The sequence below is a fragment of the Petromyzon marinus genome, unplaced genomic scaffold (assembly GCF_048934315.1).
Source record: "Petromyzon marinus isolate PM22_M1 ecotype Great Lakes invasive population unplaced genomic scaffold, UKy_Petmar_22M1.pri1.0 PM_Scaffold_304, whole genome shotgun sequence".
Taxonomy (NCBI): domain Eukaryota; kingdom Metazoa; phylum Chordata; class Hyperoartia; order Petromyzontiformes; family Petromyzontidae; genus Petromyzon; species Petromyzon marinus.
Window position 1 is genome coordinate 75,158 of NW_027423285.1, and position 22,603 is coordinate 97,760.

The following is a 22,603-nucleotide window of genomic DNA, read 5'->3' on the forward strand; positions in this document are numbered from 1 at the left end:
GGTGAGTGGGTGAGTGAGTGGGTGTGGGTGGGTGGGTGAGTGAGTGGGTGGGTGGGTGGCTGGGTGGGTGAGTGAGTGGGTGGGGGTGGGTGTGGGTGGGTGGGTGAGTGGGTGAGTGAGTGGGTGTGGGTGGGTGGGTGGGTGTGGGGGGGTGGGTGGGTGGGTGAGTGAGTGAGTGGGTGGGTGGGTGAGTGGGTGGGTGGGTGAGTGGGTGGGTGGGTGAGTGGGTGGGTGGGTGAGTGGGTGGGTGGGTGAGTGGGTGGGTGGGTGAGTGGGTGAGTGGGTGGGTGGGTGTAGGTTGGTGGGTGGGTGTGGGGGGGTGGGTGAGTGGGTGGGTGGGTGGGTGAGTGGGTGGGTGGGTGGGTGAGTGAGTGGGTGGGTGAGTGGGTGGGTGGGTGGGTGAGTGAGTGGGTGGGGGTGGGTGGGTATGGGTGGGTGGGTGAGTGGGTGAGTGAGTGGGTGTGGGTGGGTGGGTGAGTGAGTGGGTGGGTGGGTGGCTGGGTGGGTGAGTGAGTGGGTGGGGGTGGGTGGGTGGGTGAGTGGGTGAGTGAGTGGGTGTGGGTGGGTGGGTGAGTGAGTGGGTGGGTGGGTGGGTGAGTGAGTGGGTGGGGGTGGGTGGGTGTGGGTGGGTGGGTGAGTGGGTGAGTGAGTGGGTGTGGGTGGGTGGGTGAGTGAGTGGGTGGGTGGGTGGGTGAGTGAGTGGGTGGGTGGGTGGGTGAGTGAGTGGGTGGGGGTGGGTGGGTGTGGGTGGGTGGGTGAGTGGGTGAGTGAGTGGGTGAGTGAGTGGGTGTGGGTGGGTGGGTGAGTGAGTGGGTGGGTGGGTGGGTGAGTGAGTGGGTGGGGGTGGGTGGGTGTGGGTGGGTGGGTGAGTGGGTGAGTGAGTGGGTGTGGGTGGGTGGGTGAGTGAGTGGGTGGGTGGGTGGGTGAGTTAGTGGGTGGGGGTGGGTGGGTGTGGGGGGGTGTCTGCTGCTTTTACTGGTACTGATGATGATGATACTACTACTACTGATGATACTACTGATGATGATGCTACTGATGATGCTGATGATACTGCTACTGATGATGATGATACTACTACTGATGATGAAGATGATGATGCTACGACTGATGATGATACTACGACTGATGATGATACTGATGATGATACTACTACTGATGATGATGATGCTACTGACGATGATACTACAACTGATGATGATGATACTACTACTACTGATGATGATGATACTACTGATGATGATGATACTACTACTGATGGTGATGATGATGATGATACTACTACTACCGATGATGATGATACTACTACTGATGATGATGATGATACTACTAATGATGATGATACTACTACTACTGATGATGATACTACTACCGATGATGATGATACTACTACTGATGATGATGATGATACTATTAATGATGATGATACTACTACTACTGATGATGATACTACTACTAATGATGATGATGATACTACTAATGATGATGATGATACTACTACTAATGATGATGATGATACTACTACTAATGATGATGATACTACTAATGATGATGATGATACTACTACTACTGATGATGATGATGATACTACTAATGATGATGATGATACTACTACTACTGATGATGATGATGATACTACTAATGATGATGATGAAACTACTACTAATGATGATGATACTACTATTAATGATGATGATACTACTAATGATGATGATGAAACTACTACTAATGATGATGATGATACTACTAATGATGATGATGAAACTACTACTAATGATGATGATGATACTACTACTAATGATGATGATACTACTATTAATGATGATGATACTACTACTGATGATGATGACGATGATACTACTACCAATGATGATGATACTACTACTAATGATGATGATACTACTACTAATGATGATGATACTACTACTAATGATGATGATGATACTACTACTGATGATGATGATACTACTACTAATGATGATGATACTACTACTAATGATGATGATGATACTACTACTAATGATGATGATACTACTACTGATGATGATGATACTACTACTAATGATGATACCACTACTGATGATGATGATACTACTACTGATGATGATACTACTACTACTGATGATGATGATACTACTACTAATGATGATGATACTACTACTAATGATGATGATGATGCTACTATTAATGATGATACTACTACTAATGATGATGATGATGCTACTATTAATGATGATACTACTACTACTGATGATGATGACGATGTAGTTCACCGTCGCTCCGTCTCTGTCTGACCCTCTGGTCGTGCCAGGGAAGATGGCAGGGCATAGCGACGAGGAGCAGGACCAGGACCAGGACGAGGAGGAGGACGATGAGGACCAGGAGGAGGAGGGCGAGGATGGGTCCAGAGACTCTGATTCAGACTCGGCTGGGTGGGACCTGGACACCTGTCCACCAGGTGAGACCCAGAGACTCACCACACAGAGACACAGAGAGTCTCACACAGAGACACAGAGACTCACCACACAGAGACACATAGACTCACACAGAGACCCATAGACTCATCACCACACAGAGACCCACAGACTCACCACACAGAGACCCATAGACTCACACAGAGACCCATAGACTCACACAGAGACCCATAGACTCATCACCACACAGAGACCCACAGACTCACCACACAGAGACCCACAGACTCTGATTCAGACTCGGCTGGGTGGGACCTGGACACCTGTCCACCAGGTGAGACCCAGAGACTCACCACACAGAGACACAGAGAGTCTCACACAGAGACCCATAGACTCACCACACAGAGACCCATAGACTCACACAGAGACCCATAGACTCATCACCACACAGAGACCCACAGACTCACACAGAGACCCATAGACTCACACAGAGACCCATAGACTCACACAGAGACCCATAGACTCACACAGAGACCCATAGACTCATCACCACACAGAGACCCACAGACTCACCACACAGAGACCCATAGACTCACACAGAGACCCATAGACTCACACAGAGACCCATAGACTCATCACCACACAGAGACCCATAGACTCACCACACAGAGACCCATAGACTCACACAGAGACCCATAGACTCATCACCACACAGAGACCCACAGACTCACACAGAGACCCATAGACTCACACAGAGACCCATAGACTCACACAGAGACCCATAGACTCACACAGAGACCCATAGACTCACCACCACACAGAGACCCATAGACTCACCACCATACAGAGACCCATAGACTCACTCACACAGAGACCCATAGACTCACCACCATACAGAGACCCATAGACTCACTCACACAGAGACCCATAGACTCACCACCACACAGAGACCCATAGACTCACCACCACACAGAGACCCATAGCCTCACCACACAGAGACCCATAGACTCACCACCACACAGAGACCCATAGCCTCACCACACAGAGACCCATAGACTCACCACCACACAGAGACCCATAGACTCACCACCACACAGAGACCCATAGACTCACCACCACACAGAGACCCATAGACTCACCACACAGAGACACATAGACTCACCACACAGAGACCCATAGACTCACACAGAGACCCATAGACTCATCACACAGAGACACATAGACTCACCACACAGAGACCCACAGACTCTGATTCAGACTCGGCTGGGTGGGACCTGGACACCTGTCCACCAGGTGAGACCCAGAGACTCACCACACAGAGACACAGAGAGTCTCACACAGAGACACAGAGACTCACACAGAGACCCAGAGACTCACACTGAGACACATAGACTCACACAGAGACCCAGAGACTCACCACACAGAGACACAGAGAGTCTCACACAGAGACACATAGACTCACCACACAGAGACACATAGACTCACCACACAGAGACACAGAGACTCACCACACAGAGACACATAGACTCACACAGAGACCCATACACTCACACAGAGACCCATAGACTCACACAGAGACACATAGACTCACCACACAGAGACACGTAGACTCACCACACAGAGACCCTGAGACTCACCACACAGAGACACAGAGACTCACACAGAGACACACAGACTCACACAGAGACCCAGAGACTCACACAGAGACCCATACACTCACACAGAGACACATAGACTCACACAGAGACCCATAGACTCACCACACAGAGACCCATAGACTCACACAGAGACCCATAGACTCACCACAGAGAGACCCATAGACTCATCATCACACAGAGAACCATAGACTCATACAGAGACCCATAGACTCACAAAGAGACCCATAGACTCATCATCACACAGAGACCCATAGACTCACACAGAGACCCACAGACTCACCACACAGAGACCCACAGACTCACCACACAGAGACCCATAGACTCACCACCACACAGAGACCCATAGACTCACACAGAGACCCACAGACTCACCACACAGAGACCCACAGACTCACCACACAGAGACCCACAGACTCATACAGAGACCCACAGACTCACCACACAGAGACCCACAGACTCATACAGAGACCCATAGACTCACCACACAGAGACCCATAGACTCACACAGAGACCCACAGACTCACTACACAGAGACCCACAGACTCACCACACAGAGACCCACAGACTCACCACACAGAGACCCACAGACTCACCACACAGAGACCCACAGACTCACCACACAGAGACCCACAGACTCACACAGAGACCCATAGACTCACCACCACACAGAGACCCACAGACTCACCACACAGAGACCCACAGACTCACCACACAGAGACCCACAGACTCACACAGAGACCCACATACTCACACAGAGACCCACAGACTCACCACCACACAGAGACCCGCAGACTCACACAGAGACCCACAGACTCACACAGAGACCCACAGACTCACACAGAGACCCATAGACTCACACAGAGACCCACAAACTCACACAGAGACCCACAGACTCACCACACAGAGACCCATAGACTCACCACACAGAGACCCACAGACTCACCACCACACAGAGACCCATAGACTCACACAGAGACCCACAGACTCACACAGAGACCCATAGACTCACACAGAGACCCACAGACTCACACAGAGACCCACAAACTCACACAGAGACCCACAGACTCACCACACAGAGACCCATAGACTCACCACACAGAGACCCACAGACTCACCACCACACAGAGACGCATAGACTCACACAGAGACCCACAGACTTACACAGAGACCCACAGACTCACCACCACACAGAGACCCATAGACTCACCACCACACAGAGACCCATAGACTCACACAGAGACCCACAGACTCACACAGAGACCCATAGACTGACCACACAGAGACCCATAGACTCACACAGAGACCCACAGACTCACACAGAGACCCATAGACTCACCACCACACAGAGACCCATAGACTCGCACAGAGACCCACAGACTCACACAGAGACCCATAGACTCACAGAGACCCACAGACTCACACAGAAACCCACAGACTCACCACACAGAGACCCACAGATTCACACAGAGACCCACAGACTCACACAGAGACCCACAGACTCACAAAGAGACCCACAGACTCACCACACAGAGACCCACAGACTCATACAGAGACCCACAGACTCACACAGAGACCCACAGACTCACACAGAGACCCACAGACTCACAAAGAGACCCACAGACTCACCACACAGAGACCCACAGACTCACACAGAGACCCACAGACTCACCACACAGAGACCCATAGACTCACACAGAGACCCATAGACTCACCACCACACAGAGATCTATAGACTCACACAGATACCCATAGACTCACACAGAGACCTATAGACTCACCACCACACAGAGATCTATAGACTCACACAGAGACCCATAGACTCACCACCACACAGAGACCCACAGACTCACCATACAGAGACCCATAGACTCACCACCACACAGAGACCCACAGACTCACCACACAGAGACCCATAGACTCACCACCACACAGAGACTCACAGACTCACACACACAGAGACCCACAGACTCACCACACAGAGACCCACAGACTCATACAGAGACCCACAGACTCACACAGAGATCCCACAGACTCACACAGAGACCCACAGACTCACACAGAGACCCACAGACTCACCACACAGAGACCCATAGACTCACCACCACACAGAGACCCACAGACTCACCACACAGAGACCCATAGACTCACCACACAGAGACCCACAGACTCACACACACAGAGACCCACAGACTCACCACACAGAGACCCACAGACTCACACAGAGACCCACAGACTCACACAGAGACCCACAGACTCACACAGAGACCCACAGACTCACCACACAGAGACCCATAGATTCACCACCACACAGAGACCCACAGACTCACCACAAAGAGACCCATAGACTCACCACACAGAGACCCACAGACTCACACACACAGAGACCCACAGACTCACCACACAGAGACCCACAGACTCATACAGAGACCCACAGACTCACACAGAGACCCACAGACTCACACAGAGACCCACAGACTCACCACACAGAGACCCACAGACTCACACAGAGACCCACAGACTCACACAGAGACCCACAGACTCACCACACAGAGACCCACAGACTCACACAGAGACCCACAGACTCACTACACAGAGACCCACAGACTCACCACACAGAGACCCATAGACTCACACAGAGACCCACAGACTCACTACACAGAGACCCACAGACTCACCACACAGAGACCCACAGACTCACCACACAGAGACCCACAGACTCACCACACAGAGACCCACAGACTCACACAGAGACCCATAGACTCACCACCACACAGAGACCCACAGACTCACCACACAGAGACCCACAGACTCACCACACAGAGACCCACAGACTCACACAGAGACCCACAGACTCACACAGAGACCCACAGACTCACCACCACACAGAGACCCGCAGACTCACACAGAGACCCACAGACTCACACAGAGACCCACAGACTCACACAGAGACCCATAGACTCACACAGAGACCCACAAACTCACACAGAGACCCACAGACTCACCACACAGAGACCCATAGACTCACCACACAGAGACCCACAGACTCACCACCACACAGAGACCCATAGACTCACACAGAGACCCACAGACTCACACAGAGACCCATAGACTCACAAAGAGACCCACAGACTCACACAGAGACCCACAAACTCACACAGAGACCCACAGACTCACCACACAGAGACCCATAGACTCACCACACAGAGACCCACAGACTCACCACCACACAGAGACGCATAGACTCACACAGAGACCCACAGACTTACACAGAGACCCACAGACTCACCACCACACAGAGACCCATAGACTCACCACCACACAGAGACCCATAGACTCACACAGAGACCCACAGACTCACACAGAGACCCATAGACTGACCACACAGAGACCCATAGACTCACACAGAGACCCACAGACTCACACAGAGACCCATAGACTCACCACCACACAGAGACCCATAGACTCACACAGAGACCCACAGACTCACACAGAGACCCATAGACTCACAGATACCCACAGACTCACACAGAAACCCACAGACTCACCACACAGAGACCCACAGATTCACACAGAGACCCACAGACTCACACAGAGACCCACAGACTCACAAAGAGACCCACAGACTCACCACACAGAGACCCACAGACTCATACAGAGACCCACAGACTCACACAGAGACCCACAGACTCACACAGAGACCCACAGACTCACAAAGAGACCCACAGACTCACCACACAGAGACCCACAGACTCACACAGAGACCCACAGACTCACCACACAGAGACCCACAGACTCACCACACAGAGACCCACAGACTCACACAGAGACCCACAGACTCACACAGAGACCCACAGACTCACCACCACACAGAGACCCGCAGACTCACACAGAGACCCACAGACTCACACAGAGACCCACAGACTCACACAGAGACCCATAGACTCACACAGAGACCCACAAACTCACACAGAGACCCACAGACTCACCACACAGAGACACATAGACTCACCACACAGAGACACAGAGACTCACCACACAGAGACACATAGACTCACACAGAGACCCATACACTCACACAGAGACCCATAGACTCACACAGAGACACATAGACTCACCACACAGAGACACGTAGACTCACCACACAGAGACCCTGAGACTCACCACACAGAGACACAGAGACTCACACAGAGACACACAGACTCACACAGAGACCCAGAGACTCACACAGAGACCCATACACTCACACAGAGACACATAGACTCACACAGAGACCCATAGACTCACCACACAGAGACCCATAGACTCACACAGAGACCCATAGACTCACCACAGAGAGACCCATAGACTCATCATCACACAGAGAACCATAGACTCATACAGAGACCCATAGACTCACAAAGAGACCCATAGACTCATCATCACACAGAGACCCATAGACTCACACAGAGACCCACAGACTCACCACACAGAGACCCACAGACTCACCACACAGAGACCCATAGACTCACCACCACACAGAGACCCATAGACTCACACAGAGACCCACAGACTCACCACACAGAGACCCACAGACTCACCACACAGAGACCCACAGACTCATACAGAGACCCACAGACTCACCACACAGAGACCCACAGACTCATACAGAGACCCATAGACTCACCACACAGAGACCCATAGACTCACACAGAGACCCACAGACTCACTACACAGAGACCCACAGACTCACCACACAGAGACCCACAGACTCACCACACAGAGACCCACAGACTCACCACACAGAGACCCACAGACTCACCACACAGAGACCCACAGACTCACACAGAGACCCATAGACTCACCACCACACAGAGACCCACAGACTCACCACACAGAGACCCACAGACTCACCACACAGAGACCCACAGACTCACACAGAGACCCACATACTCACACAGAGACCCACAGACTCACCACCACACAGAGACCCGCAGACTCACACAGAGACCCACAGACTCACACAGAGACCCACAGACTCACACAGAGACCCATAGACTCACACAGAGACCCACAAACTCACACAGAGACCCACAGACTCACCACACAGAGACCCATAGACTCACCACACAGAGACCCACAGACTCACCACCACACAGAGACCCATAGACTCACACAGAGACCCACAGACTCACACAGAGACCCATAGACTCACACAGAGACCCACAGACTCACACAGAGACCCACAAACTCACACAGAGACCCACAGACTCACCACACAGAGACCCATAGACTCACCACACAGAGACCCACAGACTCACCACCACACAGAGACGCATAGACTCACACAGAGACCCACAGACTTACACAGAGACCCACAGACTCACCACCACACAGAGACCCATAGACTCACCACCACACAGAGACCCATAGACTCACACAGAGACCCACAGACTCACACAGAGACCCATAGACTGACCACACAGAGACCCATAGACTCACACAGAGACCCACAGACTCACACAGAGACCCACAGACTCACCACCACACAGAGACCCATAGACTCACACAGAGACCCACAGACTCACACAGAGACCCATAGACTCACCACCACACAGAGACCCATAGACTCACACAGAGACCCACAGACTCACACAGAGACCCATAGACTCACAGAGACCCACAGACTCACACAGAAACCCACAGACTCACCACACAGAGACCCACAGATTCACACAGAGACCCACAGACTCACACAGAGACCCACAGACTCACAAAGAGACCCACAGACTCACCACACAGAGACCCACAGACTCATACAGAGACCCACAGACTCACACAGAGACCCACAGACTCACACAGAGACCCACAGACTCACAAAGAGACCCACAGACTCACCACACAGAGACCCACAGACTCACACAGAGACCCACAGACTCACCACACAGAGACCCATAGACTCACACAGAGACCCATAGACTCACCACCACACAGAGATCTATAGACTCACACAGATACCCATAGACTCACACAGAGACCTATAGACTCACCACCACACAGAGATCTATAGACTCACACAGAGACCCATAGACTCACCACCACACAGAGACCCACAGACTCACCATACAGAGACCCATAGACTCACCACCACACAGAGACCCACAGACTCACCACACAGAGACCCATAGACTCACCACCACACAGAGACTCACAGACTCACACACACAGAGACCCACAGACTCACCACACAGAGACCCACAGACTCATACAGAGACCCACAGACTCACACAGAGATCCCACAGACTCACACAGAGACCCACAGACTCACACAGAGACCCACAGACTCACCACACAGAGACCCATAGACTCACCACCACACAGAGACCCACAGACTCACCACACAGAGACCCATAGACTCACCACACAGAGACCCACAGACTCACACACACAGAGACCCACAGACTCACCACACAGAGACCCACAGACTCACACAGAGACCCACAGACTCACACAGAGACCCACAGACTCACACAGAGACCCACAGACTCACCACACAGAGACCCATAGATTCACCACCACACAGAGACCCACAGACTCACCACAAAGAGACCCATAGACTCACCACACAGAGACCCACAGACTCACACACACAGAGACCCACAGACTCACCACACAGAGACCCACAGACTCATACAGAGACCCACAGACTCACACAGAGACCCACAGACTCACACAGAGACCCACAGACTCACCACACAGAGACCCACAGACTCACACAGAGACCCACAGACTCACACAGAGACCCACAGACTCACCACACAGAGACCCACAGACTCACACAGAGACCCACAGACTCACTACACAGAGACCCACAGACTCACCACACAGAGACCCATAGACTCACACAGAGACCCACAGACTCACTACACAGAGACCCACAGACTCACCACACAGAGACCCACAGACTCACCACACAGAGACCCACAGACTCACCACACAGAGACCCACAGACTCACACAGAGACCCATAGACTCACCACCACACAGAGACCCACAGACTCACCACACAGAGACCCACAGACTCACCACACAGAGACCCACAGACTCACACAGAGACCCACAGACTCACACAGAGACCCACAGACTCACCACCACACAGAGACCCGCAGACTCACACAGAGACCCACAGACTCACACAGAGACCCACAGACTCACACAGAGACCCATAGACTCACACAGAGACCCACAAACTCACACAGAGACCCACAGACTCACCACACAGAGACCCATAGACTCACCACACAGAGACCCACAGACTCACCACCACACAGAGACCCATAGACTCACACAGAGACCCACAGACTCACACAGAGACCCATAGACTCACACAGAGACCCACAGACTCACACAGAGACCCACAAACTCACACAGAGACCCACAGACTCACCACACAGAGACCCATAGACTCACCACACAGAGACCCACAGACTCACCACCACACAGAGACGCATAGACTCACACAGAGACCCACAGACTTACACAGAGACCCACAGACTCACCACCACACAGAGACCCATAGACTCACCACCACACAGAGACCCATAGACTCACACAGAGACCCACAGACTCACACAGAGACCCATAGACTGACCACACAGAGACCCATAGACTCACACAGAGACCCACAGACTCACACAGAGACCCATAGACTCACCACCACACAGAGACCCATAGACTCACACAGAGACCCACAGACTCACACAGAGACCCATAGACTCACAGATACCCACAGACTCACACAGAAACCCACAGACTCACCACACAGAGACCCACAGATTCACACAGAGACCCACAGACTCACACAGAGACCCACAGACTCACAAAGAGACCCACAGACTCACCACACAGAGACCCACAGACTCATACAGAGACCCACAGACTCACACAGAGACCCACAGACTCACACAGAGACCCACAGACTCACAAAGAGACCCACAGACTCACCACACAGAGACCCACAGACTCACACAGAGACCCACAGACTCACCACACAGAGACCCACAGACTCACCACACAGAGACCCACAGACTCACACAGAGACCCACAGACTCACACAGAGACCCACAGACTCACCACCACACAGAGACCCGCAGACTCACACAGAGACCCACAGACTCACACAGAGACCCACAGACTCACACAGAGACCCATAGACTCACACAGAGACCCACAAACTCACACAGAGACCCACAGACTCACCACACAGAGACCCATAGACTCACCACACAGAGACCCACAGACTCACCACCACACAGAGACCCATAGACTCACACAGAGACCCACAGACTCACACAGAGACCCATAGACTCACACAGAGACCCACAGACTCACACAGAGACCCACAAACTCACACAGAGACCCACAGACTCACCACACAGAGACCCATAGACTCACCACACAGAGACCCACAGACTCACCACCACACAGAGACGCATAGACTCACACAGAGACCCACAGACTTACACAGAGACCCACAGACTCACCACCACGCAGAGACCCATAGACTCACCACCACACAGAGACCCATAGACTCACACAGAGACCCACAGACTCACACAGAGACCCATAGACTGACCACACAGAGACCCATAGACTCACACAGAGACCCACAGACTCACACAGAGACCCATAGACTCACCACCACACAGAGACCCATAGACTCACACAGAGACCCACAGACTCACACAGAGACCCATAGACTCACAGATACCCACAGACTCACACAGAAACCCACAGACTCACCACACAGAGACCCACAGATTCACACAGAGACCCACAGACTCACACAGAGACCCACAGACTCACAAAGAGACCCACAGACTCACCACACAGAGACCCACAGACTCATACAGAGACCCACAGACTCACACAGAGACCCACAGACTCACACAGAGACCCACAGACTCACAAAGAGACCCACAGACTCACCACACAGAGACCCACAGACTCACACAGAGACCCACAGACTCACACACAGAGACCCTCAGACTCACACAGAGACCCACAGACTCACACAGAGACCCATAGACTCACACAGAGACCCATAGACTCACCACCACACAGAGATCTATAGACTCACACAGATACCCATAGACTCACACAGAGACCTATAGACTCACCACCACACAGAGATCTATAGACTCACACAGAGACCCATAGACTCACCACCACACAGAGACCCATAGACTCACTACCACACAGAGACCCACAGACTCACCATACAGAGACCCATAGACTCACCACCACACAGAGACCCACAGACTCACCACACAGAGACCCATAGACTCACCACCACACAGAGACTCACAGACTCACACACACAGAGACCCACAGACTCACCACACAGAGACCCACAGACTCATACAGAGACCCACAGACTCACACAGAGATCCCACAGACTCACACAGAGACCCACAGACTCACACAGAGACCCACAGACTCACCACACAGAGACCCATAGACTCACCACCACACAGAGACCCACAGACTCACCACACAGAGACCCATATACTCACCACACAGAGACCCACAGACTCACACACACAGAGACCCACAGACTCACCACACAGAGACCCACAGACTCACACAGAGACCCACAGACTCACACAGAGACCCACAGACTCACACAGAGACCCACAGACTCACCACACAGAGACCCATAGATTCACCACCACACAGAGACCCACAGACTCACCACACAGAGACCCATAGACTCACCACACAGAGACCCACAGACTCACACACACAGAGACCCACAGACTCACCACACAGAGACCCACAGACTCATACAGAGACCCACAGACTCACACAGAGACCCACAGACTCACACAGAGACCCACAGACTCACCACACAGAGACCCACAGACTCACACAGAGACCCATAGACTCACCACACAGAGACCCACAGACTCACACAGAGATTCACAGACTCACCACTCACCACACAGAGACCCACAGACTCACCACACAGAGACCCACAGACTCACACAGAGACCCACAGACTCACACAGAGACCCACATACTCACACAGAGACCCATAGACTCACCACACAGAGACCCATAGACTCACCACACAGAGACCCACAGACTCACACAGAGACCCACAGACTCACCACTCACCACACAGAGACCCACAGACTCACACAGAGACCCATAGACTCACCACACAGAGACCCACAGACTCACACAGAGACCCACAGACTCACCACTCACCACACAGAGACCCACAGACTCACCACACAGAGACCCACAGACTCACACAGAGACCCACAGACTTACACAGAGACCCATAGACTCACAGAGACCCACAGACTCACACAGAGACCCACAGACTCACACAGAGACCCATAGACTCACACAGAGACCCATAGACTCACACAGAGACCCATAGACTCACACAGAGACCCATAGACTCACCACCACACAGAGATCTATAGACTCACACAGAGACCCACAGACTCACCACACAGAGACCCACAGACTCACACAGAGACCCACAGACTTACACAGAGACCCATAGACTCACAGAGACCCACAGACTCACACAGAGACCCATAGACTCACACAGAGACCCATAGACTCACCACACAGAGACCCACAGACTCACCACCACACAGAGACGCATAGACTCACACAGAGACCCACAGACTTACACAGAGACCCACAGACTCACCACCACGCAGAGACCCATAGACTCACCACCACACAGAGACCCATAGACTCACACAGAGACCCACAGACTCACACAGAGACCCATAGACTGACCACACAGAGACCCATAGACTCACACAGAGACCCACAGACTCACACAGAGACCCATAGACTCACCACCACACAGAGACCCATAGACTCACACAGAGACCCACAGACTCACACAGAGACCCATAGACTCACAGATACCCACAGACTCACACAGAAACCCACAGACTCACCACACAGAGACCCACAGATTCACACAGAGACCCACAGACTCACACAGAGACCCACAGACTCACAAAGAGACCCACAGACTCACCACACAGAGACCCACAGACTCATACAGAGACCCACAGACTCACACAGAGACCCACAGACTCACACAGAGACCCACAGACTCACAAAGAGACCCACAGACTCACCACACAGAGACCCACAGACTCACACAGAGACCCACAGACTCACACACAGAGACCCTCAGACTCACACAGAGACCCACAGACTCACACAGAGACCCATAGACTCACACAGAGACCCATAGACTCACCACCACACAGAGATCTATAGACTCACACAGATACCCATAGACTCACACAGAGACCTATAGACTCACCACCACACAGAGATCTATAGACTCACACAGAGACCCATAGACTCACCACCACACAGAGACCCATAGACTCACTACCACACAGAGACCCACAGACTCACCATACAGAGACCCATAGACTCACCACCACACAGAGACCCACAGACTCACCACACAGAGACCCATAGACTCACCACCACACAGAGACTCACAGACTCACACACACAGAGACCCACAGACTCACCACACAGAGACCCACAGACTCATACAGAGACCCACAGACTCACACAGAGATCCCACAGACTCACACAGAGACCCACAGACTCACACAGAGACCCACAGACTCACCACACAGAGACCCATAGACTCACCACCACACAGAGACCCACAGACTCACCACACAGAGACCCATATACTCACCACACAGAGACCCACAGACTCACACACACAGAGACCCACAGACTCACCACACAGAGACCCACAGACTCACACAGAGACCCACAGACTCACACAGAGACCCACAGACTCACACAGAGACCCACAGACTCACCACACAGAGACCCATAGATTCACCACCACACAGAGACCCACAGACTCACCACACAGAGACCCATAGACTCACCACACAGAGACCCACAGACTCACACACACAGAGACCCACAGACTCACCACACAGAGACCCACAGACTCATACAGAGACCCACAGACTCACACAGAGACCCACAGACTCACACAGAGACCCACAGACTCACCACACAGAGACCCACAGACTCACACAGAGACCCATAGACTCACCACACAGAGACCCACAGACTCACACAGAGATTCACAGACTCACCACTCACCACACAGAGACCCACAGACTCACCACACAGAGACCCACAGACTCACACAGAGACCCACAGACTCACACAGAGACCCACATACTCACACAGAGACCCATAGACTCACCACACAGAGACCCATAGACTCACCACACAGAGACCCACAGACTCACACAGAGACCCACAGACTCACCACTCACCACACAGAGACCCACAGACTCACACAGAGACCCATAGACTCACCACACAGAGACCCACAGACTCACACAGAGACCCACAGACTCACCACTCACCACACAGAGACCCACAGACTCACCACACAGAGACCCACAGACTCACACAGAGACCCACAGACTTACACAGAGACCCATAGACTCACAGAGACCCACAGACTCACACAGAGACCCACAGACTCACACAGAGACCCATAGACTCACACAGAGACCCATAGACTCACACAGAGACCCATAGACTCACACAGAGACCCATAGACTCACCACCACACAGAGATCTATAGACTCACACAGAGACCCACAGACTCACCACACAGAGACCCACAGACTCACACAGAGACCCACAGACTTACACAGAGACCCATAGACTCACAGAGACCCACAGACTCACACAGAGACCCATAGACTCACACAGAGACCCATAGACTCACCACCACACAGAGATCTATAGACTCACTACACAGAGACCCACAGAGTCACACAGAGACCCACAGACTCACACAGAGACCCACAGACTCACCACACAGAGACCCATAAACTCACTACACAGAGACCCACAGAGTCACACAGAGACCCACAGACTCACACAGAGACCCACAGACTCACCACACAGAGACCCATAAACTCACTACACAGAGACCCACAGACTCACCACCACACAGAGACCGACAGAGTCACACAGAGACCCACAGACTCACACAGAGACCCACAGACTCACCACACAGAGACCCATAAACTCACTACACAGAGACCCACAGACTCACCACCACACAGAGACCCACAGACTCACCACACAGAGACCCATAAACTCACTACACAGAGACCCACAGACTCACCACACAGAGACCCATAAACTCACTACACAGAGACCCATAGACTCACCACCACACAGAGACCCATAGACTCACCAACACACAGAGACCCACAGACTCACACAGAGACCCACAGACTTACACAGAGACCCATAGACTCACACAGAGACCCATAGACTCACCACCACACAGAGACCCATAGACTCACCACACAGAGATCTATAGACTCACACAGAGACCCACAGACTCACCACACAGAGACCCATAAACTCACTACACAGAGACCCACAGACTCACCACCACACAGAGACCCACAAACTCACACAGAGACCCACAGACTTACACAGAGACCCATAGACTCACACAGAGACCCACAGACTCACACAGAAACCCATAGACTCACCACCACACAGAGACCCATAGACTCACACAGAGACCCACAGACTCACACAGAGACCCATAGACTCACGACCACACAGAGACCCACAGACTCACCACACAGAGACCCATAGACTCACCACCACACAGAGACCCACAGACTCACCACACAGAGACCCACAGACTCACCACACAGAGACCCACAGACTCACACAGAGACCCACAGACTCACACAGAGACCCACAGACTCACCACACAGAGACCCACAGACTCACACAGAGACCCACAGACTCACCACACAGAGACCCACAGACTCACCACACAGAGACCCATAAACTCACTACACAGAGACCCACAGACTCACCACACAGAGACCCATAAACTCACTACACAGAGACCCACAGACTCACCACCACACAGAGACCCATAGACTCACCACCACACAGAGACCCACAGACTCACACAGAGACCCACAGACTTACACAGAGACCCATAGACTCACACAGAGACCCATAGACTCACCACCACACAGAGACCCATAGACTCACCACACAGAGGTCTATAGACTCACACAGAGACCCACAGACTCACCACACAGAGACCCATAAACTCACTACACAGAGACCCACAGACTCACCACCAGACAGAGACCCACAAACTCACACAGAGACCCACAGACTTACACAGAGACCCATAGACTCACACAGAGACCCACAGACTCACACAGAGACCCATAGACTCACCACCACACAGAGACCCATAGACTCACACAGAGACCCACAGACTCACACAGAGACCCATAGACTCACCACCACACAGAGACCAACAGACTCACCACACAGAGACCCATAGACTCACCACCACACAGAGACCCACAGACTCACCACACAGAGACCCACAGACTCACCACACAGAGACCCACAGACTCACCACACAGAGACCCACAGACTTACACAGAGACTCACACAGAGCCCACAGACTCACCACCACACAGACACCCACAGACTCACCACACAGAGACCCACAGACTCACACACACAGAGACCCACAGACTCACCACACAGAGACCCACAGACTCACACAGAGACCCACAGACTCACACAGAGACCCACAGACTCACACAGAGACCCACAGACTCACCACACAGAGACCCATAGATTCACCACCACACAGAGACCCACAGACTCACCACACAGAGACCCATAGACTCACCACACAGAGACCCACAGACTCACACACACAGAGACCCACAGACTCACCACACAGAGACCCACAGACTCATACAGAGACCCACAGACTCACACAGAGACCCACAGACTCACACAGAGACCCACAGACTCACCACACAGAGACCCACAGACTCATACAGAGACCCATAGACTCACCACACAGAGACCCATAGACTTACACAGAGACCCACAGACTCACTACACAGAGACCCACAGACTCACCACACAGAGACCCACAGACTCACCACACAGAGACCCACAGACTCACCACACAGAGACCCACAGACTCACACAGAGACCCACAGACTCACACAGAGACCCACAGACTCACCACCACACAGAGACCCATAGACTCACACAGAGACCCACAGACTCACACAGAGACCCATAGACTCACACAGAGACCCACAGACTCACACAGAGACCCACAAACTCACACAGAGACCCACAGACTCACCACACAGAGACCCATAGACTCACCACACAGAGACCCACAGACTCACCACCACACAGAGACGCATAGACTCACACAGAGACCCACAGACTTACACAGAGACCCACAGACTCACCACCACACAGAGACCCATAGACTCACCACCACACAGAGACCCATAGACTCACACAGAGACCCACAGACTCACACAGAGACCCATAGACTGACCACACAGAGACCCATAGACTCACACAGAGACCCACAGACTCACACAGAGACCCACAGACTCACCACCACACAGAGACCCATAGACTCACACAGAGACCCACAGACTTACACAGAGACCCACAGACTCACCACCACACAGAGACCCATAGACTCACCACCACACAGAGACCCATAGACTCACACAGAGACCCACAGACTCACACAGAGACCCATAGACTGACCACACAGAGACCCATAGACTCACACAGAGACCCACAGACTCACACAGAGACCCATAGACTCACCACCACACAGAGACCCATAGACTCACACAGAGACCCACAGACTCACACAGAGACCCATAGACTCACAGAGACCCACAGACTCACACAGAAACCCACAGACTCACCACACAGAGACCCACAGATTCACACAGAGACCCACAGACTCACACAGAGACCCACAGACTCACAAAGAGACCCACAGACTCACCACACAGAGACCCACAGACTCACACAGAGACCCACAGACTCACACAGAGACCCTCAGACTCACACAGAGACCCACAGACTCACACAGAGACCCATAGACTCACACAGAGACCCATAGACTCACCACCACACAGAGATCTATAGACTCACACAGATACCCATAGACTCACACAGAGACCTATAGACTCACCACCACACAGAGATCTATAGACTCACACAGAGACCCATAGACTCACCACCACACAGAGACCCATAGACTCACCACCACACAGAGACCCACAGACTCACCATACAGAGACCCATAGACTCACCACCACACAGAGACCCACAGACTCACCACACAGAGACCCATAGACTCACCACCACACAGAGACTCACAGACTCACACACACAGAGACCCACAGACTCACCACACAGAGACCCACAGACTCATACAGAGACCCACAGACTCACACAGAGATCCCACAGACTCACACAGAGACCCACAGACTCACACAGAGACCCACAGACTCACCACACAGAGACCCATAGACTCACCACCACACAGAGACCCACAGACTCACCACACAGAGACCCATAGACTCACCACACAGAGACCCACAGACTCACACACACAGAGACCCACAGACTCACCACACAGAGACCCACAGACTCACACAGAGACCCACAGACTCACACAGAGACCCACAGACTCACACAGAGACCCACAGACTCACCACACAGAGACCCATAGATTCACCACCACACAGAGACCCACAGACTCACCACACAGAGACCCATAGACTCACCACACAGAGACCCACAGACTCACACACACAGAGACCCACAGACTCACCACACAGAGACCCACAGACTCATACAGAGACCCACAGACTCACACAGAGACCCACAGACTCACACAGAGACCCACAGACTCACCACACAGAGACCCACAGACTCACACAGAGACCCATAGACTCACCACACAGAGACCCACAGACTCACACAGAGATTCACAGACTCACCACTCACCACACAGAGACCCACAGACTCACCACACAGAGACCCACAGACTCGCACAGAGACCCACAGACTCACACAGAGACCCACATACTCACACAGAGGCCCATAGACTCACCACACAGAGACCCATAGACTCACCACACAGAGACCCACAGACTCACACAGAGACCCACAGACTCACCACTCACCACACAGAGACCCACAGACTCACACAGAGACCCATAGACTCACCACACAGAGACCCACAGACTCACACAGAGACCCACAGACTCACCACTCACCACACAGAGACCCACAGACTCACCACACAGAGACCCACAGACTCACACAGAGACCCACAGACTTACACAGAGACCCATAGACTCACAGAGACCCACAGACTCACACAGAGACCCATAGACTCACACAGAGACCCATAGACTCACACAGAGACCCATAGACTCACACAGAGACCCATAGACTCACCACCACACAGAGATCTATAGACTCACACAGAGACCCACAGACTCACCACACAGAGACCCACAGACTCACACAGAGACCCACAGACTTACACAGAGACCCATAGACTCACAGAGACCCACAGACTCACACAGAGACCCATAGACTCACACAGAGACCCATAGACTCACCACCACACAGAGATCTATAGACTCACTACACAGAGACCCACAGAGTCACACAGAGACCCACAGACTCACACAGAGACCCACAGACTCACCACACAGAGACCCATAAACTCACTACACAGAGACCCACAGAGTCACACAGAGACCCACAGACTCACACAGAGACCCACAGACTCACCACACAGAGACCCATAAACTCACTACACAGAGACCCACAGACTCACCACCACACAGAGACCGACAGAGTCACACAGAGACCCACAGACTCACACAGAGACCCACAGACTCACCACACAGAGACCCATAAACTCACTACACAGAGACCCACAGACTCACCACCACACAGAGACCCACAGACTCACCACACAGAGACCCATAAACTCACTACACAGAGACCCACAGACTCACCACACAGAGACCCATAAACTCACTACACAGAGACCCATAGACTCACCACCACACAGAGACCCATAGACTCACCACCACACAGAGACCCACAGACTCACACAGAGACCCATAGACTCACACAGAGACCCACAGACTCACACAGAAACCCATAGACTCACCACCACACAGAGACCCATAGACTCACACAGAGACCCACAGACTCACACAGAGACCCATAGACTCACGACCACACAGAGACCCACAGACTCACCACACAGAGACCCATAGACTCACCACCACACAGAGACCCACAGACTCACCACACAGAGACCCACAGACTCACCACACAGAGACCCACAGACTCACACAGAGACCCACAGACTCACACAGAGACCCACAGACTCACCACACAGAGACCCACAGACTCACACAGAGACCCACAGACTCACCACACAGAGACCCACAGACTCACCACACAGAGACCCATAAACTCACTACACAGAGACCCACAGACTCACCACACAGAGACCCATAAACTCACTACACAGAGACCCACAGACTCACCACCACACAGAGACCCATAGACTCACCAC

The 22,603-nt window shown here is 52.6% G+C and overlaps 1 protein-coding gene across 1 annotated transcript in view; it reads left to right on the forward strand.

Annotated features, from left to right (window-relative positions):
• The window catches only part of LOC142923152 (uncharacterized), an 82,358-nt gene that overhangs the window by 46,100 nt on the left and 13,655 nt on the right, over positions 1-22,603 (forward strand). Inside the window, exon 6 of the mRNA XM_076064085.1 lies at positions 2,309-2,455. Within this exon, the coding sequence (XP_075920200.1) occupies positions 2,309-2,455 (147 nt within the window). The remainder of the gene's footprint in view (positions 1-2,308; positions 2,456-22,603) is intronic.